General features: G+C 46.0%; 1 protein-coding gene across 6 annotated transcripts in view; it reads left to right on the top strand.

The window, feature by feature from the left end:
* LOC106579424 (adhesion G protein-coupled receptor B1) overlaps positions 1-17,295 on the top strand; it is a 114,057-nt gene extending 96,762 nt beyond the window's left edge. For 2 of the 6 annotated variants that reach the window (XM_045701561.1, XM_045701555.1), the window contains exons 20-33: positions 1,209-1,312; positions 1,608-1,710; positions 1,914-2,064; positions 2,418-2,487; positions 2,948-3,014; positions 4,035-4,120; positions 9,090-9,188; positions 10,509-10,680; positions 10,923-11,018; positions 11,128-11,191; positions 12,149-12,834; positions 13,680-13,715; positions 14,127-14,285; positions 15,314-17,295. In XM_045701561.1, the coding sequence (XP_045557517.1) occupies positions 1,209-1,312; positions 1,608-1,710; positions 1,914-2,064; positions 2,418-2,487; positions 2,948-3,014; positions 4,035-4,120; positions 9,090-9,188; positions 10,509-10,680; positions 10,923-11,018; positions 11,128-11,191; positions 12,149-12,834; positions 13,680-13,715; positions 14,127-14,285; positions 15,314-15,508 (2,088 nt within the window). In that variant the 3' untranslated portion in view covers positions 15,509-17,295. Of the gene's footprint in view, positions 1-1,208; positions 1,313-1,607; positions 1,711-1,913; positions 2,065-2,417; positions 2,488-2,947; positions 3,015-4,034; positions 4,121-5,457; positions 5,524-9,089; positions 9,189-10,508; positions 10,681-10,922; positions 11,019-11,127; positions 11,192-12,148; positions 12,835-13,679; positions 13,716-14,126; positions 14,286-15,313 lie in introns of all 6 variants that reach the window. The other 4 variants (XM_045701575.1, XM_045701573.1, XM_045701565.1 and 1 more) reach the window with 3 other exon arrangements.
* Positions 17,296-22,769: the final 5,474 nt, after the last annotated feature.

The following is a 22,769-nucleotide window of genomic DNA, read 5'->3' as shown; positions in this document are numbered from 1 at the left end:
AAGACTGGCTCTCTCCCTTCCACCTGCATCTCACCTCTAGCTACCCCAACACCACCTCAACCCCCCCTGCACCGCGACCCTCCGTCCCTATCCCTTCCCATCAGACCCATTCACCTACATCCACCCCCCAACACCAAATCTAGCAAACCTTAGCAAAGACAGCTGCCCTTAGAACATGTTTCCTTTTGGAACTCATGACACGTTTAATCAAGCTAGTCTTCTAGAGTAAGCAGACTTCATTAAGCAACACTCCTGAACATGGGCCTCTTGAACATCCTCTAGTCTACAGTTCACACCCACATGTTGGATATGGCTCGCTGTTAGTACTGCTGTGTAGAGCACATGATGGTATATTGAGGAACGCAGTCAACACACACGCCTGGCCTGCGTTGGGAGAGCGACATGCCAGTGCCCAGGATGACATGCATGGGAGCCTGCAGGCTGCACTACTCCCTCAGATAGATACACTGTCTGCCAGCTAGATGCTTTCACTCTGTTCAGGCCACAGCAGGGAACACCCGTCAGTCAGTGCTGCTAAGCATGTATGAGTCAAGTCTGGGAATTGTGTCCGAAATACACACATAGACACACACACCAGTGAGATGCATAAAGCAGCCACAGGGTCAGTGGGTTGCTGCAGCCTTCCTTCCCTCACTGCTTCTGCTGCCACGCTACCGTACCGACATCCTGCATCACCATGGCAACTAAGATAATGGCTGCTGCGGGAACATGGAGACGGCGATCTGTTGTTGTCGATGCTTTTACAGGAGGAGGTTTCAATTATCTTGCTGTGTTTCATAGTAGAACGTTTGAATCTGGCTGAATCAGACTTCACGTCTGACAATATAATCTGTCAAAATGTGCTTCATGGCCTTCAGCTAAGAATCTGTGTGGTGATTCACCTTGGAGTCACCTTGCTCTCCATATCCAGCCAAGGCCCAAACAGCAGCCTGTCTGCCAGCCTCTCTCCAGCTCCCTGCTCTCTTTATCAGATACCAGATATACCTACCTCTGTACACGGCACTGCGCATGTCTGTGTGTGTGTGTGTGTGTGGGGGGGGGTCCTGTGTGTGTGGCTGTTTTAGCTTTGCAGTCATGAACCAGGAGAGTGGAAGAAAGAATCTGCTCCAAAAAGGAGAAGACAGCTTCTTTACATTTCTTTACAGTCCTAACAGTCTGTGTGTTGACTGTATGTGCGTCTCCTGCAGAACATGGATAAAATGCAGCTTCCCTCTGTGACGCTGATGGTGGGCTGTGGAGTCTCCTCTCTCACCTTGCTGCTCCTCATCATCATCTATGTGTCGGTCTGGAGGTGAGAACACATTGACTCTGGTCTTTTGTTTCTAGTGATATCTGAGTAGTTACTATGCCCAGCTGACCTGTGCTAGGCTGGTTTGGTTACACATCCACCATAGTTGCTTGAACCGTGCTGGAAAGGACAAAGTGGACTAAATCTGAGCCAGCATAGTGCTGTTCAGGTTGGCTTGATAGTGTAAAAAGGCTAGAGCTTTTAAACCGTTTAAGTGAAGGAAGTATGGGTGTGGTTGTTGATGGTTGACGGTTAATTGGGAAAGGTGTGGACCCCTCAACATGTTGTCTCTCCTCAGGTACATTCGCTCCGAGCGCTCCGTCATCCTCATCAACTTCTGCCTCTCCATCATCTCCTCAAACGCCCTCATCCTCATTGGTCAGACACAGACACGGAACAAGGTAAGAGCCAATGAACAAGCTGTATCTTACCACGTACTCTCTCAAGGTCTTGTAAAGATGCTTTACTCACATCTCTCTGTCTCTTCTTCTCTTCCCTGTTCCCTCTTTCAACCCCCTTCACGCTCTCCTTCTTTCTCCAACCCCTTGTTTCTCCCTCATTCTCTGTCCCTCTCTTCCTATCTTGTGTTCTCTCCCTCTCTCAGGTGATCTGCACGCTGGTCGCTGCTTTCCTGCATTTCTTCTTCCTGTCGTCGTTCTGTTGGGTTCTGACAGAGGCGTGGCAGTCATACATGGCCGTGACTGGCCGGCTGAGGAACCGCATCATCCGCAAGCGATTCCTGTGTCTGGGCTGGGGTGAGGATGCTGGGGGCAGGGGGGAGGGGGGGCTGGGGTGAGGATGCTGGGGGCAGGGGGGGGCTGGGGTGAGGATGCTGGGGGCAGGGGGGAGGGGGGCTGGGGTGAGGATGCTGGGGGCAGGGGGGGCTGGGGTGAGGATGCTGGGGGCAGGGGGGGCTGGGGTGAGGATGCTGGGGGCAGGGGGGGAGGGGGGTGCTGGGGTGAGGATGCTGGGGGCAGGGGGAGGGGGGTGCTGGGGTGAGGATGCTGGGGGCAGGGGGGGGATCAGTTTTATCTGTTTCTCTGTCTGTCCATCTGTGTGTCCGTCTCATCCCTATCCAGTACTGACCCTTCTCCCTCCTCCTCCTCAGGTCTACCGGCTCTGGTTGTGGCAGTCTCTGTGGGTTTCACCAAAGCTAAGGGATATGGCACCGTCAACTAGTGAGTCTGCTATCCCTGATATTGTTGCTGTGTGTCTCCCTTTTTCTAGACAAGTGTAATTCTGTCTCTCTCCCTCTGTATCTTTCTTTCTGTACACCTGTATACCTCCAGAACTCTCTTCTTCTTAACCTTTCCATATTGGATTAGCTAACTGTTTAAAGAGCATTTAAGACATGTGATACAGAATCCTTATACGTGGGGGTTGTATTTGTGTGAATTGAGTGCTGGTATCTGACTTGAACTCTTCCTCTCCTTGCTCTACCCCTCCCTCCTTTTCTCTCTTTCTTACACCATCTTTTTTCTCTTCATGGATCTATTTTTCTCCATCCTTTTTTTTCTCATGCCATCTTTCTTTCTTTTCATCTCTCTTTCTCCTTCCTTCTCACCTGCCCTGGGTGTCACTCTCTCTTCCTGACTTTTTCCTTTCCTCCTCCTCCCTCTCTTCTTCTTTCTCTCTCAGCTGCTGGCTGTCTCTGGAAGGTGGTCTGCTTTATGCGTTTGTGGGACCGGCTGCCGCTGTAGTCTTGGTACTTCCTATCTCTCTGTCTCAGCCACTATTTGTCTGAGAAACCTTTGTTGCTTTACTGATCTTAGATGAACATTTAGCCACAGAAATATGTAAGATACTGTAACGCTTATCTTGCCCTAACCATGAACTTACCATTTTGGCTTAATGTAGTCAACATACAACAACAATATTGGTTATAGCCAGTCAATAGATTGTACATTATCCTAACTAACATCTTCATCAACCATGTATAGTCATCAATGGACCCTATGTGCAGATTGCTACCACTTGTCTAACTACATGTTATTACCTTGACTTAGCAGTTACAACTTTATATACACTACCGTTCAAAAGTTTGGGGTCACTTAGAAATGTCCTTGTTTTTGAAAGAAAAGCACATTTTTGTCCTTTAAAATAACATCAAATTGATCAGAAATACAATGTAGACTTTTCACAAACGCTGATGCTCCAGATACTCCACTAGTCTGAAGAAGGCCAGTTTTATTGCTTCTTTAATCAGAACAACAGTTTTCAGCTGTGCTAACATAATTGCAAAAGGGTTTTCTAATGATCAATTAGCCTTTTAAAATGATAAACTTGGATTAGCTAACACAACGTGCCATTGGAACACAGGAGTGATGGTTGCTGATAATGGGCCTCTGTACGCCTATGTAGATATCCCATTAAAAATCAGCCGTTTCCAGCTACAATAGTCATTTAGAACATTAACAATGTCTACACTGCATTTCTGATCAATTTGATGTTATTTTAATGGACAGAATATTTGCTTTTCTTTCAAGAACAAGGACATTTCTAAGTGAGCCCAAACTTTTGAAAGGTATTGTATATACTGTAGGTTTGATATGTAAAGCTACTCTCTTTATGTGTGGGACTGACATAATTCACATGCATGCATCATAATCATTTCTGTAATCCCATGTCAGACTGACAGAGTGGTTGTAGCTATATGGTCTGAATGACTAAGAGTTTTTCTCTGTATCTGGCTGCTTTGTTCACATCTCTCTTTTCTCTCTGACAGGTTAACATGGTTATCGGGATTCTCGTATTTAACAAACTGGTGTCCAAAGACGGCATTACTGATATGAAACTGAAGGAGAGGGCAGGGTATGCCTTATCCTACCACACATCCATCTCACTGGTCCACCAATAACCAGCCTGGGGGCATACGCTTGGGGGCGGGGCTAGCGATGCCATTGGCTCTCACGTTTAGGACGCAGAGTTATTTTTTGAGTTATTTTTTTTGGAGGACAGAATTTAGAAACGGGAGATAACAGTTGGGGAATAAGAGCACAGACAAAAGGAGAGAGGGAGAGAGAGAAAGAGAGTGCGGGAGGAGAGATAATGAGAGCAGAGAGAGAGAGAGAGGGAGGAGAGATATATTGAGAGCAGAGAGAGAGGGAGGGAGGAGAGATATAGCGAGAGCAGAGAGAGAGAGAGAGAGGTGAGAGTGGGGAAATAAAAAGGAGCAGATATTGAAATGAATATGTGGATGTTTTTATAAGGCAGACAGTGATCAATGATTGGAAGATTTGTAGAGGATGAGGTCTGACAGAGAGGGATAGAAGAATAGAGGAGCGAGGGAGGGTGGGGAGGGAGATATAAGAAAAGGGAAGATTGGAGTGGTTATCGGACCCTCCCATTAAGAAACAAGATGGCGCATCAGTGCTCATCTCATGGCTATCATATTGGTTTCATTATTCTCTGCCATATACTGTATGTTGCTCTTACACATTCACTCAGCTTCTCTTAATTTGCAGGTGTTGCTGTATAATGTACATTTCTGTATATCCATCTTTCTCTTTTTTTGTTTCGTTGATTGTTTTATAGGGAAGGGGAGCAGGGGCCCTATGGGTATAGAGTAGAGACCTCAGAGATAATGTCATGTGTTTGATTTATTGTACACCGCTAATGCTGTCTCTATGTCCATAGAAATTGGTTTATTTTCTGTTGTGTTTGTTAAAAAGGCTACTCACTATAGTATGAAACTCCATCTGATACATCTGTTGTGTTGGAGATGGGGTTTTACTACAGCCAAGTTCCTGCTGAGACGGGATGAGAGGTTTTCAACCTTCTTCAACCATGTATACTTGTCTTAAAGGCTGCTTTTTTTATACTTACTACTGCTACTTAATACAGACAGTAGCATGTGCAGTTCAAAGTTGTGAGAGGTCATGACCTTTAGTCCCTATATAACCCCAGGGTTGACCTTTGACCTCTTGGTGACCCCTGCTCCCCCCTTCTCGCAGGCTGCTGTTCTGTGCCCTCATTGGCCATCGTTAGCACATCCAACTGTATTGTTGTTTATTTATGTATTTATTTTCTCTGAACAACATGTTTGCCTCTCTCTGCAATGATCTATTCTTGAACTGTACAAGTTTGTTTTTTGCTGTCTGAAACGTTCTCTTTGAGTTTGCACAGAATCCCCCCTCTCTCTCACTCAGGGCTCCTCCTCTCCAATCAGGAACACCTCAATCTCAGCTCCCCCTTTCCACCTCGTCACTGATTCGGTAAAACATCTGCCCCTCCCACTGTTGTTGATTTGTATTGGCTATCAGCCCTGCTCATGGCCCACCCACTAAATCTCCTCCCCCTGGCAGTAGCGCTCTCTGATTGGCTTAATATCCCCTCCTCACACTCTGATTGGCTTAATATCCCCTCCTCACACTCCCCTACTAGTATAATTGTAGAATCTCTTTCCCTGCTGTCAATATCCCAGCTTCCATCTAAAACCAGCTAGACAAGCACTCGATGTATAGAATAACTAGAAATATAAACTGCAGTGCAAAATCTAGAACACGGTTGTGATCCATAGTTCTGTTCAAAGTAGTCACATTACTAATATACAGAATGAATACTGACAGCAGTATAGGACATGGCACAGAGTAGTATATGAAAGGGTGTGTGTATGTTTGTGTGTATTTAGATGTGTGAGTGTGTGCTTTGGCCTGTGTGTTTGGGAGCATTCGATTACACAGTGGGTACTGGGGGGTTGTTGAAGGGTTGTTTTACACCGATGTTGCGCAGCAGACCACTGGGCTATCAGTGATGCCTGGACCGAGGGGAGAGGGGGCAGAGGTGGCACCAGAAGACTGGATGCATACACAACACAGTAGGATACATTGGTATTCTCTGATATTATTCTCATTGTTTGGGCCCCCTCTGCTCCTGATAGCCTTCTCAAGGATCAGATTAAGCATATGTGGACTGAGGGGAGGAGGGACTATGGGGAGGGGGCAGGGTGGCACTGCAGAGTGGATACGTGGACTGAGGGGTGGAGGGACTATGGGGAGGGGGCAGGGTGGCACTGCAGAGTGGATACGTGGACTGAGGGGTGGAGGGACTATGGGGAGTGGGCAGGGTGGTACTGCAGAGTGGATACGTGGACTGAGGGGTGGAGGGACTATGGGGAGGGGGCAGGGTGGCACTGCAGAGTGGATACGTGGACTGAGGGGTGGAGGGACTATGGGGAGGGGGCAGGGTGGCACTGCAGAGTGGATACGTGGAAAACAGAAGGGTGTTAGTCTCTTTGCCCCCTCGCATGCCTTTCAATACCTAACATGTTTAATCAAGATAATTAATGATTGTTAGATGGTGCGCCTAATTAGGCACGGCGTACTGTGGCTCCGCTCTCTCATATCTCAGAGATTTAGAGGTACCCTCGCTGCCTGGTGAGGCTCTCTCTTGCTTTTCTCCACCCCTAAAATTAGAGGCTAATTGGATGGGAAAATGGAAACAGACAGGAGAGTAGAGGACAAGACAGGAGAGAAGAGGAAAGGCCAACTGTAAAGCCATCCAGGCAGAGCTGCTGGGGTGTACTGTTTCTTCGTTCCTCATTCCAGGAAGTCTTAGGACTGTGTTAGCAGGTTGCTGTTCAGTTTCTTTAACCCTAGTTATCACTATACAGACTGGCTCCTCCCAGACTCACTGGAAAAAAGTGCCAATTGTTACAGAGTGGACGATCCAAGTGAAAGAAATGCCAGTAAACTGGGTAAGCTTTGTACCCTTGTTTGTCGACTGGGAACCACAGGATATCACCTATCTAATCTCTTCTACCCATGTGAGACAGAACAATGAAGTGAGCATTTAGCTGAAGAGTATTGCTTGTTTGATTGAAGACCTGGATTTTATTTGAGCAGGCCTATGTGTCCCTGTGGATATGGATGTTTCCTACTCAGCTTCATTCTCTCTCACTGAACTCTCTCTGTCGTCTACACATCATAAAGACAAGGGAAATGGTGTTTTATTTCAAAAGCTACTGATTGCTTTTTAATATCACTGCCTATGGCAGAAGGGGGGGGATTGGTTGAATTGCCCTTTTACTTGAAATGAAATTTCTTATAATGCGATTTTTATTCCATCTGTCCAGCGGCTATATGGAATCAATGGTTTAATTGTTGTTTTGTGAGCGGCCATTTTGTGACACTGTTTTTCTCGAACTCTGTTTCTTCTAGATGTGTGTTTCTTGTGGGAATATTTTAATGTAACGAAGCAGCTTTCAAGCCATTGTGTTGAAGTATGGATGGACAGTTTATTGTTTCATCACGTCCTGATAGTAATCTAAGTAATCACATACCTTCTCGTATATTATTGCTGTATTATTTCTCAGACAGTATGTCATCCATGATGAAGAGGCATTGTAGAGATTGTACTGTGCCTCTTACTTCCAGCCAGGCATCCAGGCAGAGAGACGCAGGCCACAGCCACACTGGGCTTTGTGATGTGATGAGAGGAGATTAGATGACAGCACAGACACTGGAGAAGTGGGGTGACACAGAAATAGACTGCTAGATGGGAACTGTGATGATTCTCTACAGTATTCGTGGATTACAGTACCAGTGGAGAAACAGCTTCTCAGGAAATCTTTAGAATTCATTGTCTATCCTTTGTGTTGTTTTAATACAGCCATGCAGAAACACACACTCATACGTACACACATTCACATATATACACCTGGTAATGAACCGACGTAATTTGTTAATTGGAGATATAGGCTAAGAGGCCTGTCATGACTCACTACTTTGAGTTCATAGTTCATTGTTTGTGCGTGCGGGCATGTGTTTGAGTGTTACTTTGTGTGTGTATGTGTGTGTGTACGTGTGTGTGTGTGCATGAGAGCCTTAGCAGGGTGTTCAGTAATGCCTGTATAAAGTAATCAGTCTGACCAGTGAGGCGTAGGGAGAAATAACCAGGGGTGAAAATATTCCCAGCAATTACATTTAGAAAGCTAAATAAACAACGCAGTTGAGACGCAAAGCATCAATACGCACATGAAGTGTCTCTAATTAGACATTTGCATTATTCATTTATAAGAATACCATAATTATTTAGTTGAATGCACGTAAATGCATTCAACAATGTGAATAATAAGATGAAGAAGGGAAATATAATGTGTATTCATGCCATTGTACATACAGGTGCCTGGCCTGGCCAATAAGAATCAGACCTGCACAAGTTACACATGTATCTCTCTTTTTACATTGTGGTCATTTAGCAGACACTCTTATCCAGAGTGACTTACAGGAGTAATTAGGGTTAAGTGCCTTGCTCAAGGGCACACTGGCAGATTTCACCTAGTCAGCTCAGGGATTCGAACCAGCAACCTTTCGGTTACTGGCCCAACCTCTGAACCGCTAGGCTACCTTAACCACTGATGAATCATATTTTGAATCACTAGTTTGAGCTACATCATGTGCAACAGTGTCACGGCACTTTTCTGCACAGACTCAAGATGATTAGAATAGTTGGAATGCAATAGTGCCTTTGTTGACTTGATTATCCCACTCACTCTGTGTTGGTTAGGATCCCCTATATGTTTGTTGTGTTCACATAGTAGGAGCAGTGATAAATCATTGAGGAATAAATCAACCCTTAGTGACATATCCACCCATGTGGTTGTGTATCTTGTCCGGCTCAGCCCCCACACATACCCCGTAGCCCTGAGAGAGAGAGAGAGAGAGCTAGAGAGAGAGAGGGAACTGTGACTCACTCTGACTGTAAGTGTGTGTGTGTGTATGTGTGCGTTTGTATCTGTGTGTATTATGTTACAACGTGTGTTAATTTGACTACTTTGCAGTCAGATGACAGTACCACTGTACAATATGACGCTCAAATGTGCCAAGTGCGGAGTTATCTCGTCGGCTGACGTTTCTACCACAGCTACCAGTAACGCCATGTTAGTCCTGCTAATTATTTACCCACATATTCTATACTGCTTTCTTTACCTCTGTTTCCTTTACCTTGATATGCCTCCTCTTCTTCCTCCTCCTCTTGTTTTTATCTTTTTGTTTTTCCCCCTTTTCGTTTCCTCTCTTCCCCTGTACCCTCGCTGAGAATCATTGGGAATTAGTTCTCCAGTGCTGTTCTTGTAAGGTGTGTGTGTGTGTGTGTGTGTGTGTGTGTGTGTGTGTGTGTGTGTGTGTGTGTGTGTGTGTGAGTGAAGAACAGACAGCAGAAAAGCAGCTTTAATATAGGCCAGAGTAAAAGTGCAAGGCTCAGTGGCTTTCAGCTATTTAATGCCCCCAGGCTATGGATGGATACAGTAACTCTACATCTGTATCCGCATGGAGGAGGTTTTCACGGGCAGTGCACTTGACTTATCAATTAGTGCGTGTGTGCATGTGCCTTGGGTTTCTGTTGCCAGGCCTGACGTGTAGCTATATTTTATTCAACGTGTTTTTCAGTGGGAGTGTGTCTGAATGCTTGGATCTGTTTTAAACAACACCTAGAAACCTTTCATTCAATCAACTCAGGACAGAGTTAACAAGTGGACATGTGAAACAAAGACTCTGAAGAGTTGAGGAGTTAGGGAAAGAAATATACATGTTGATAAAGGAGGGAGAGAGAGAGAGAGAGAGAGACATTGTCCTGTAGGAACATATGGACCAGAAGTCCCTGTCCACTTAATCACACCTCTGCCCTCTGCCTCTTGCGTTTGTCTTTATGTTACGTTTCTTTGCTTCATTTCACTTTTGTTCTTCCTTTACTCACCTCAGCTCCTCCTTTTCCTGTTGCCCTTGGTCTCATATGTTTTATTGACACATCCTAAACGTACATGCATATTGTATATGTCAGTTATGGAACATATATTTCAATTGATTATGGATGTATGTTTTGTGTGTGATATTAGCATATTTACGGTAGCTACTGTAAGTATATTTAAAACATCAAGCTATGTACCTATACCTTGTTATAGGTTTATTATACTGTACATTATGCCAATCATTTCAACAACGAGGGCAACATGCAGTACATAGATGCCTTTTTTAGGAGTAGATATTGTATGTATTACATTTGACATGCTTCTATCATAATTAGACATTTTCATGTAGTTTTTAGTATCATTGAATCCCATTTCAAACAAGTAAATCATTGAAAATCGTATTAAATAGCGACAGTTGTTTTCCAGGAGTGTAGTCTTTCCCTCTTTGTGTATCTTCTACTGACTGTAGTACTGACCCTGGCCCTGGGCTGCTGTTCCCCTCCCATCCTCCAGGGCGTCGCTGTGGAGCTCCTGTGTGGTTCTGCCTCTCCTGGCCCTCACCTGGATGTCTGCTGTCCTGGCCATCACCGACCGACGCTCCTCCCTCTTCCAGATCCTGTTCGCTGTGTTTGATTCGCTGGAAGGCTTCGTCATCGTCATGGTGCATTGCATCCTGCGCCGAGAGGTACATCATTCTTGTCACTCTGACACATTTCACCTCGATGATACTCTGTCTCCTACTCTTTTTATTCATTATTATAAAACAAAAATGTATTGGTTGGTGTGCTCTGTGCTCCACTAGGAGCTAAAAGGGAAAAGTCATTGGTTGTTTTGAGGGTGATGTGGAGGGGAGGAGGATGAGCAGAGAAAAATCTGACTGTGACATTGAAAGGTCATGACCTCTGTGTTTATTATGGTCTACTGTAGGTTCAAGAGGCAGTGAAGTGTCGGGTAGTGGACCGCCAGGAGGACGGGAATGGAGACTCAGGGGGATCTTTCCAGAACGGACACGCTCAGCTTATGGTAGTACCAATGGAACGTTATTCTTCATCTAAAACAATGTCTAATATACTTGCTATGTATTACATGTTCTTTGTTAACAGGTTTTCTATACATTTTTTTTCTTCATTAGACTGATTTTGAGAAAGACGTCGACATGGCTTGCAGAGGAGGTAAGAGTACCGGCAAAAAAAAGAGTGAGTTTATGCAGTGTGTCCGTCTGTCTGTCTCTGACCCTATTCAAATTCTCTCTATGCATGTGGATTTTTCTTTGAGTTCTGTCATTAAAAAGTTGCACCTGCTTTGCCCTCTGCTGCACGTGTGTTCTATTTTAGCAGCCCCATTCCACTCCTCTCCACCCGTTGTCAGACCACGGCCGCCACAGCAGCCGCCCCTTATGAAGCACAAAACACTGTTTTGACATGAGATGCACCACATTACTGCAGCATAATGCAATTTAGCCCAGCCATTTGGCAATAGGGCGGTGGTGTGCGAACGAGTGCTGAGCAGTAATATGAGGATAAATAGGGTTGTCTGAGTCTCCCACATCTTCCCCCACATCCACCGGCAGGCGGGCAGGCCGTGCAATAATCATGTAGCGACCAACAGTGCAGCATCAGATAGAGGCTCTCCTCTGGTATCCGTTGGGAGCGGACGGAAATCTGATTATCTCCCGAGACAGGATATCAGAAAAAGCATCTGGAGCAGAAACGCTATTGAGACGCGAGACGCAGCAGACAAGCCCACTGAAGGGAGAGATGGAATATAAGAGGAGTGAAATGACTTTTTCTTTGAGTGAGTGTGTGTGGAGCGGTGGGGACTGGGGAGTGATTGTAAGATATTTTGTCATGCTGACAGGAAGTTGTCTGATGCTGTTGTCTAGCACTGTGCTCAATAGTGAGATGCACACCACAGCAAGCCAGCAGTTACAGTGAAACGGGGTCGCGGCGTAATCTTCAAGCTAATGATCAGAAGTTCAAGGAAGGCAGTGTAGTCACTAGTTAAATCAATAGTGGGAAGGTTTGCACTCATTCTATAGCATGTCCAAGTCTGAGTTGGACATCTTGAGAGTCACCCTCTCTTTATCTCTGAGGTTGCGTCCTCTCAAATCTCTCTCTCTCTCTTTTGCCCTCCCTCCCTCCCTCTCCCCCCAGGTACTCTGAAGCGTTCCTCTCTCCAGGGTGATGAGAAGCCATCCTCCCAGCCCCTGACCCTTCAAAAGGGCTCTAACTTCAACACCATGCCTGCCAGCATGGCCAAAGTCCACCTCCAGAATGTGGCAGACTACCCCAGTCATACCCTCACCCTGCGAAGGGAGAAGGGTGGCTCCACCAAGGGAATCAGCACCGAGCTGCCAGGAGCCAAGTCCATCTACATCTGTGACGGGGAGCTCTTTAAACAGCTGGACGGGGAGCTGTCTCCACAGGGAACAGGGGAGGCCGGGGGCCCTGAGGGCACAGGAACAGGCCCGGGCACAGGATACATCATCCTGCCTAACAACAACAACACCGGCACCCTGGGGCGGCCCGGAAAGGGCAGCAAGGAGGACACGACGGCCAAGTACAACATCAGCATCGAGCAGCAGATGCCCCAGACCAGGCTCATCCACCTGGCCAACTCGGCGGGGGTGGAGGGCGTCCCGGGTTTCGCGCTGAAGAGCCTGCCTGCGGACCTGGTCAGTGTCTCCTGCTCGGAGAGGGAGTCGCCCGTCCACAACATGCAGAACGTCTCCGGAGAATCCCACATGACCAACAGCATGTGTGAACAGGGTGATTCTGGGAACTCTGGAATGATGTCCAAGAGCGAGACCGTGTCCACTCTCTCCATGAGCTCCCTGGAGGTAAGATACACACACACACACACATAGACACACATACAAACACACACAACCGCATGTTCTCGCCACATAACTTGGGGAGGGAGATGGGACAGCTTGATCAAAGAAAATATCAGAAACCAACCAGTGCCCTTGACTGTCAATATGTGGTGGTACTGTATTCATGACATAGGGTTTCTGTTGAGATATCTTTATAGTCGCTATCATTTTCTGTGTGGTAACAGCACTGTAGTGGCAACATGTACGGAAATATCCCTATCTCGCCTGGCTCGACAGAACACCAAGATCTTTAAAAAGGTCAGGTTTTAGTATTCTCTCCTTGACTGTGCCAGTCCGGTGGGGGAGCTCAAACTCAGACTGCTACACTGACCAGCACACACACACGCACAGCTAGTCGTGCCAAGCCAGCCAGTCAGATAGGCAGTCAGTCAGATAGGCAACCAGTCAGACCTCTCAGCTTGCTGGTGTCTTTTCACCTCAGGGCCAAACTCGCTCCCCTCCCAAAATGCTGTGCGTGCAAGGTCGCAGCTGCCAGGGCAACCAACAACCAAGCAGCCTGAAGGTCAGGCCTTTCTTTTTCTGCTCGCTAACAAAGGTCACTCGATCACAAGCTGTTTACTGCAAGAATTCACGCCAACGGGGTCAGGATGAACCAACATGGACGCTCAGTTTCTCATGAGTCACTGTTGCCACTGAGAAACCGTCTCAGTCGTTTTAACTGATTTGAAACGAACAGTAAAACAGTGAAATGCTGAGGAAGACATCACCATTTTGTCTAGTCAGACTCACACAGCATATAGATGATAGCAGAATGTATCTTTTAATCTTTCCCTCTTGTCTTTCTCCAGAGACGAAAATCTCGCTATGCGGAGCTGGACTTTGAGGTAATTTCAGACTTCTGGACTGCATTTCTTCTGAAATAATGTCTTGATGGTTTGACAAACTGTCTCTAATGTCTCAATTCTGCTTCCAAAAATCCACTAGAATTTACATAATTCCTTTTTCTTTATAATTATGGTGCATGGGACTGCATAGCAGATCATATACAGTACTCTATCTAAGCTTTGTAGACGTTTCTGGTGGAGGGGAGCTAAATGAAGGATTTTTCAATGATGAGAGTTTTATATGTGTTTGGTCCGTGTAGAAGATTTTGCACAAGCTATGTTGTTGTTTAAGGATGATTGATGTTTTTTCTCTGTTCACACTAAAGTATTACCATGGTATATAACACACTGTGTAGACATTGATGGTGGATAAATGGATGGATGATTTTCCTGTGTGATTGTCCCATGTAGAAGATCATGCACACACGGAAGCGTCACCAGGACATGTTCCAGGACCTGAACAGGAAGATCCACAGTGCAGACCAGGACAGGGCGTCTCCGCCTGGCGATGGGAAGGCAGGGAAGAGGTGGAGTGTGTCCTCAGCAGGCAGCGACAAGACCATCACGAGCGTACGACACTCTGTCTCTCGCTCTTATCACTTTCTCTCTGTCTGTCTGACACACTCTCTCTTTCTTCCCCTTCTCCCTCTTTTTCTCTCTCTCTCTCTCTCTCTTTCCCTTCTCCACGTCTTTTCCCTCTCTCTCTCTCTCTCTCTCTCTTCCGCTTCTCCACCTCTTTTCTCTCTCTCTCTCTCTCTCTCTCTCTCTCTCTCTCTCTCTCTCTCTCTTCCCTCCTCCATCTCTTTTTTCTCACTCTCTCTCTCTTTCTTCCCCTTCTCCACCTCTTTTTTTTCTCTCTTCCCCTTCTCCACCTCTTTTTTTATTATCTCTTTCTTTCTTCCCCTTCTCCACCTCTTTTTCTCTCTCTCTCCCTTCTCTCTCCCTTCTCTACCTCTTTTTTTCTCTCTCTCTCTCTCTCTTTCTTTCTTCCCCTTCTCCACCTTTTTTCTCTCTCTCTCTCTTCCACTTCTCCACCTCTTTTCTCTCTCTCTCTCACTCTCTCTCTCTTTCATCCCCTTCTCCACCTCTTTTTTTCTCTCTTCCCCTTCTCCACCTCTTTTTTTATTATCTCTTTCTTTCTTCCCCTTCTCCACCTCTTTTTCTCTCTCTCTCTCCCTTCTCTCTCCCTTCTCTACCTCTTTTTTTCTCTCTCTCACTCTCTCTTTCTTTCTTCCCCTTCTCCACCTTTTTCTCTCTCGCTTTCTCGCTCTCTTTCTCACTCTCTCTTCCCCTTCTCCACCTCTTTTTCTGTCTGTCTGTCTGTCTGTCTGTCTGTCTGTCTGTCTGTCTGTCTGTCTGTCTGTCTGTCTGTCTGTCTGTCTGTCTGTCTGTCTGTCTGTCTGTCTGTCTGTCTGTCTGTCTGTCTGTCTGTCTGTCTGTGTCTATCTCTCTGTCTCTGTCTCTTTCTCTCTCTCTGTCTCTTTCTCTCTCTCTGTCCCTCTCTGTCTCTCTCTCTCTCTCTCTCTCTCATTCAAAATGCATGTCTCTTGCCCTTTGATGATTTAGTCTCCTCTCCTGTCCCTCCCTCTATCCAACAGGACAAGCAGCAGACACCCAGTAAGAGAGCCTGGGAGGGCATCAGGAAGACCCAATCTCCCCCGTCGTGGATGAGGAAGGACCTGGAGCCCTTGGCGGCCTCTCCCCTGGAGTTGCAGAACGTGGAGTGGGAGAAGGCCAGCGCCACCATCCCTCTGGTGGGACAGGAGCTCATGGACCTGCAGACAGAGGTGTGAGACTGAGACAGAGAGACAGACGGAGAGAGAGCAGCCAACCCCGTCCCCCAGCCCAGCTCTCAGACAGACAGACAGACAGACAGACAGACAGACCTTCCCTTCCCGCAGCTCCACGTCTCAATCTCACTCTGAGAACCAACGACCAAACGATCAATGACCAACGAAACGGGCAGGGGTGAGAGAGAGAGAGAGAGAGAGAGAAGCTCCTTTATGTTAGGACCCAACTAAAAGAGAGAAAAAAGTAGAAGACGTACAGAGAGAGAGAGAACAATTGCCTGCTAAATGGGGGGGAAAGAGAACAGGTTTGCAGTGCATTTTGTTATTTTCTTATTGCTGCTGGAATCAGTTTTTTGTTTACTCTGTCAGAAAGTCATATATCTGGTCTGTTATTATCCACATTATTACTTCACTGGGCACATGCTTGAGTCCCTCTCCCCCTCCTGGTAGATCTCTGTGGATGGTTAGTCAGTTAGGCAGTTGGTTGGTGTAGTTAGTGTAGGTTAAAAGGACAGACTGCAACTGCCTATGGACTCTTCTCCAGCCTGCTAACAGATCACCTGGACCAGCCATACAATTCATGTTCCAACCAAGCCTATAGGCAATGGACCTGGTCTGGACAAGACCTTCACCCAACATACAGTACATGTTCCAACCAAACTACATGTCCAGTACATGTCCCAAACACGCCTAGGCAGTGGAGGAGGCAGAGTGCTGGACCATAACCATGTGCCTCTCCATGCCAACACATAGCCCTGCCCCCCACCCTCCACTGCACTGTCAGACAGAGTACCCACCCCCTAAGACAGGAAAGGAGCAGACCGATGACATCAGTCAGCCAAAAGGGTGGAAAACCCTCCCATTGCTGGGTGCCATAGTGACATCAGCATAGACCAACAAGGATGAGATATCTCATTTGCGGATGCCCTTAATGACATCACTGAAAGCCAAGATGGCCATATTTCATTGGTGGAAGCATCTATGACCTCAGCAGAAGCCAAGGAGACACTGTTTTGATTGGTTGACTGATTGCTTGATGTACGAGCAGGCTTGGTACATTTGTGGCAAATTTAATTCTGCTTGTTCGGCAAATGCAGGTGGTAAAAAATGAAGGACACTCATGTCACAAAGTATATAAAGAATTATGCTTAATATTGACAATGAAAATGAATAAATATAAAAATATATATGATAAATACTGTATAGGACATTACAGAGGTTGTGACTGCAGTATGGGGTTAGGATTAGTGCACACAGAGAAAGCACAAGGCTCTTTTGGAGTCCTGTTGTACAGCAATGTAATTATTTCAACAGAGTTCTACAGAATGAATTTTAGCCTATAAATATCTTTCTTACTGTGCTTGGGGATTATTGTTCTCATTATTATAATTATGACCATGATTATTCAGATTACATCTGCGTCCGAAATGGCACCCTATTCTCTATATAGTGTACTGCTTTTGACCAGGTCAATAGTAGTGCACCGTATAGGGAATAGGGTGCCATTTCGAACACATATTATGATTCCCCTCCCATCCTTTTCAGGGTACTGGAATATGAGTGTTCTGTAACTCCATGTAACAGTGTGTGTTTTGGTATCACTGACTGTCACTCCCTCCTCAGATCTGTACATGTCTGACATGAACCCTGACCTCTGTCACCTGACCTTTAACCTCCACCGCCCCCTCCTTTTTAGTTCACTGGGGTTGACTCTTTGTTAATGTACAGTTTTCAGAGCACAAAATGAATGTGTCATATTTCTAATAAAAGTATATCTATATAATAAACTATCTGTTGTCCTGGTGCATTTGTACTGCCAGTATTCCTAATATATACTCTATTTCAACACCTAGAGTCGACTGACAGACCGGTGCGTCAGTCTAAGTTACATAACAAAAAACTCCCCATCAAAATCAGTCAGTTTAAACTGGAGACATCTGTTTTGTTGCATTGGATGCTTCTTAATCCACCACATCCCCCGGTGTTGCACTTCCGCATCTGTGGTGAAAGGTGGCAGAGCTAGAGCGTGTTTGTCAGACCATACCTAAATGGATCCTAAAATTCAAAATCAAAATCAAATAGCTAAATTATCCATTGTATGACCAATTAAAACAATTCCATATGTCAGAATCGCCCCCCCCCCAAAAGTCTTAAACTCAAACAAATGAATCTCCCTATTCCCCTATAGTTTTTGTACGGTATGTTTAAAAAATATTCCATACATTTACTTGGAACATTTTTTTCCCATAATCTATACTGTCAAAGCACAAGGCATCCAACACAATTACCTGGAGGATGATTGAGGGCTCAAATTGTGTGTTTGTGTGCGCGCTTATGTGTGTGTGTGTGTGCATGTTCGTCCATGTGTGTGTGCTCGAGCTTCCGCTTGTGTGTGAGACTAGAAATGGGAAGGCGTGTGGCTGTAATGACCTAAGCATTATTTACAGCCCCTGAACAGACACCCAATCTGGACAGCGAGACGCTCGCTCGGCTAATAAAGATTTAACTGCTCGTAAATAGCCCAGGCAAATAAAAATGATGTGTTATTATTAGATTTAAGGAATACATCAACGATGGAGCCACTAAGGTTCAGAGTGCTGAGGAAATACTATCCAGCACAAACAGACGATATTACTCCATGTCACTGCAGAGCTTCTAAATGTCCTCACCCTAATTATTGGGCTATAATTTATTCATTCATTTATTCACAATGAATCAACTTTAGACATTTTAAGTGGGGCAAATCCAATGGAAAAGGTTTTAGGGGCCTACTGTACAATACAGGAATGTTTTAAAGGTATGCTGGACTGCTGGACTAACCACAGCTTATCTCTTAGGAAAATAAGGAGTTGCATCAAATTATAAACACAAAAGTCATAAACATTTGACCTGATCTGCCATAAGTACTTTGGACAGGCTTTATCAATCTAAATGTTACCAAGGTACAGAGGCCCAGAACCCAGGTGGTATAGGAGTTGTTCCGCTCTGTGCAGAGGTTTGTTCTCCAACCCCTACACTCCCTCCATCCTCCACTTCTCCACTCAGAGATAGGAGGCCAACTGCACAATGGACCAAACTCACTGAAACACTACTCCAAAGAACAGCATCTGGCCTTCCACACACAGACAACAAACCACTGGGCATTGTTCCGCTCCATAATTGTCTTCTGTTTTAGCTTGGTGTTTAAAAAAGTAGATTTAGAGCGAGACTCTTCATCTGGAATCTGGAGTTTTGTCTCCCTCCCTCCTCCCCGTGGTTGGGCACAGATGATGTTTTATTTGTGTTTTTCAGAACAGAGAATGTATGTGCAGCAGTGTCACAGGGACTCAGAGAGAAGCTGGCACTGATTTAGGCTGACAGGGTCCAACAGCCGACCTATCTCAAAGCCCTTGGCTGGGTGTGTGTGTGTGCGCACATGCGTTTGTGTTACAAACACACTGACTCACCTTCCTCTCTCCTCTCATCTCCTCTCTCATTCACAGCCAAGCCGACCTTTCTTCTCACGTAACCACTCTACCAGTCCTGGTTCAAAGTCCAGTGAACAGGTTCTCTAAGTATTACAACCCCTACAAATGACTGGTAGACCTTCGCTGGTCCCATATACACATCAGAATGCCTCCAGTGATCCAGCGTGAGCCGCAGTCTTGTTAGAAACCTATAGTACCCATCATTAGCGTCCATCCATAGATATTAGCCTCACATTGTACGTTAGGCAATCAGCAGACATTAGGTTCAAATTAAGCCTCATTATAAAATGACTGGTATTAGGTTTTAATGAGGATCAAATGACAGGAGTTAACACTGGCCGCCTATGGACTCTCAGAGTGCTCCATCCTCACTGAGGCCAGCGGAAAAGCTACAGGAGAGAGTGATTAGAAGAGCTGGAGGAGAGGAGAGAGGGAGTAGAAGAGCTGGAGGAGAGAGGGAATGGACAAGCTGGAGGAGAGGAGAGAGGGAATGGAAGAGCTGGAGGAGAGAGGGAATGGACGAGCTGGAGGAGAGGAGAGAGGGAATGGAAGAGCTGGAGGAGAGGAGAGAGGGAATGGAAGAGCTGGAGGAGAGGAGAGAGGGAATGGAAGAGCTGGGGGAGAGGAGAGAGAGAATGGAGGAGCTGGAGGAGAGGAGAGAGAGAATGGAGGAGCTGGAGGAGAGGAGAGAGGGAATGGAAGAGCTGGAGGAGAGGAGAGAGAGAATGCTTAATTTTTTCATGACCTCAAAATCTCCCTCTTCACCCTCTTCACCATTTGTGCCCTCTTTTGCCCTCTCCCTCCTCTCTTTACCTATATTTTGCTCATCTCTCTCTCCCCCCATTACAAGCCTGTCTATGCTGCCTCCCTAAAGCTCATTGGAGAGGAACACATCCTCCAAACTCAACACAGACTCAGCTGAAGAGAATATATATATATAATCAAATAGTGTGGTATATCAAATAAATTATTAAATTAACATAACCCCCTGGCATTGTCTCTTTGGTTATCAGTTAATTTTTCATAACAGCTTTCACTAATTCATGAGGACATCTGTTTTAACAGCTTCCCCTTTGCTGGGTTAGACAGGCACAGCAATTACTACTGGCTTCAGCTGCAAACTGCTCTGTTTGGTCGAGAGATTACCAGGACCTTTGAGGGCAATTACAACAGCTGAAGACATTCGTGCAGATACACACTCACTTTGACATACGTACACAGACTCTCTCGCTATCTTCGCTTGGCCAGCAAACACACACACACACACACACACACACACACACACACACACACACACACACACACACAGACATCGACACCCTTATCCATGTAGTTACAGGCTAATGGTGCCGCCAGGCTATTATTCCTGGGTTGAAGATAACATTGGTGGTTGAAGGCACACAGACACATACACACAAACATATCTCAGCCCTGTTCTGCAAACGCCAAAGGCTTATCACTACAGCCCACGATCACACCACCAGACTGACAGAAAGCAGCTATATGGCCTGTTTCAGATCGCTCTAAATCCTCCTGTATAAGAAGAGGAAACCACTTGTGTTGTGAGGTGGAACATGTTGTTGTTAGGAGGATTGGCGTGTGAAAGATTGCTAGCCACTCCTGCAGTTCCAAATTCAAAAGGTTAAGTTAACATACACTGCTCAAAAAAATAAAGGGAACACTTAAACAACACAATGTAACTCCAAGTCAATCACACTTCTGTGAAATCAAACTGTCCACTTAGGAAGCAACACTGATTGACAATACATTTCACATGCTGTTGTGCAAATGGAATAGACAACAGGTGGAAATTATAGGCAATTAGCAAGACACCCCCAATAAAGGAGTGGTTCTGCAGGTGGGGACTATAGACCACTTCTCAGTTCCTATGCTTCCTGGCTGATGTTTTGGTCACTTTTGAATGCTGGCAGTGTTTTCACTCTAGTGGTAGCATGAGACGGAGTCTACAACCCACACAAGTGGCTCAGGTAGTGCAGCTCATCCAGGATGGCACATCAATGCGAGCTGTGGCAAGAAGGTTTGCTGTGTCTGTCAGCGTAGTGTCCAGAGCATGGAGGCGCTACCAGGAGACAGGCCAGTACATCAGGAGACGTGGAGGAGGCCGTAGGAGGGCAACAACCCAGCAGCAGGACCGCTACCTCCGCCTTTGTGCAAGGAGGAGCAGGAGGAGCACTGCCAGAGCCCTGCAAAATGACCTCCAGCAGGCCACAAATGTGCATGTGTCTGCTCAAACGGTCAGAAACAGACTCCATGAGGGTGGTATGAGGGCCCGACATCCACAGGTGGGGGTTGTGCTTACAGCCTAACACCGTGCAGGACGTTTGGCATTTGCCAGAGAACACCAAGATTGGCAAATTCGCCACTGGCGCCCTGTGCTCTTCACAGATGAAAGCAGGTTCACACTGAGCACGTGACAGACGTAACAGAGTCTGGAGACGCCGTGGAGAACGTTCTGCTGCCTGCAATATCCTCCAGCATGACCGGTTTGGCGGTGGGTCAGTCATGGTGTGGGGTGGCATTTCTTTGGGGGGCCGCACAGCCCTCCATGCGCTCGCCAGAGGTAGCCTGACTGCCATTAGGTACCGAGATGAGATCTTCAGACACCTTGTGAGACCATATGCTGGTGCGGTTGGCCCTGGGTTCCTCCTAATGCAAGACAATGCTAGACCTCATGTGGCTGGAGTGTGTCAGCAGTTCCTGCAAGAGGAAGGCATTGATGCTATGGACTGGCCCGCCCGTTCCCCAGACCTGAATCCAATTGAGCACATCTGGGACATCATGTCTCGCTCCATCCACCAACGCCACGTTGCACCACAGACTGTCCAGGAGTTGGCGGATGCTTTCGTCCAGGTCTGGGAGGAGATCCCTCAGGAGACCATCCGCCACCTCATCAGGAGCATGCCCAGGCGTTGTAGGGAGGTCATACAGGCACGTGGAGGCCACACACACTACTGAGCCTCATTTTGACTTGTTTTAAGGACATTACATCAAAGTTGGATCAGGCTGTAGTGTGATTTTCCACTTTAATTTTGAGTGTGACTCCAAATCCAGACCTCCATGGGTTGATAAATTGGATTTCCATTGATTATTTTTGTGTGATTTTGTTGTCAGCACATTCAACTATGTAAAGAAAAAAGTATTTAATAAAATGATTTCTTTCATTCAGATCTAGGATGTGTTGTTTAAGTGTTCCCTTTATTTTTTTGAGCAGTATATTTTCAAGAAAGGGCTATTTTGTGTTGTATTTAAATAGAGTAGAGTCCATGTATTTGATTATTTGGTGTGAGTTGTCATCTCATTGTTTGTCCTGTTTCCTTTTTTCAGGAGGCAGAGTTTATTCGTGTTATGCAGGGCCCCTAGCTGTGTTCACTCCAGATGAGAGGGCTAATTAAATGTAATCTGCAGGAGAAGCCTGGATTCGATTACATGGAAATCACCCCTCTGTTTTTCTCTACCGTGCAATTAGGCATAGTGTGTCTGTGTCTGTGTGTGTGTGTGTGTGTGTGTGTGTGTGTGTGTGTGTGTGTGTGTGTGTGTGTGTGTGTGTGTGTGTGTGTGTGTGTGTGTGTGTGTGTGTGTGTGTGTGTGTGTGTGTGTGTGTGTGTGTGTGTGTGTGTGGTGTGTGGGTGTGTGTGTGATTGTGTGCGTTCATCAAGTAGAATCAATGAGATAAGGCTGAAAATAGCTGCTTCTGTCTTCCTGATTAGAATCCTGCTGACAGCACCTATCAACAATGGATGTTAAGAAACTAGAGAATAAAAACATTGAGGACTCTA

Source organism: Salmo salar, chromosome ssa02 (assembly GCF_905237065.1).
Source record: "Salmo salar chromosome ssa02, Ssal_v3.1, whole genome shotgun sequence".
Taxonomy (NCBI): Eukaryota; Metazoa; Chordata; class Actinopteri; order Salmoniformes; family Salmonidae; genus Salmo; species Salmo salar.
The sequence above is the reverse complement of the archived record's forward strand: the minus strand, read 5'-3'. Positions and strand labels throughout refer to the sequence as shown.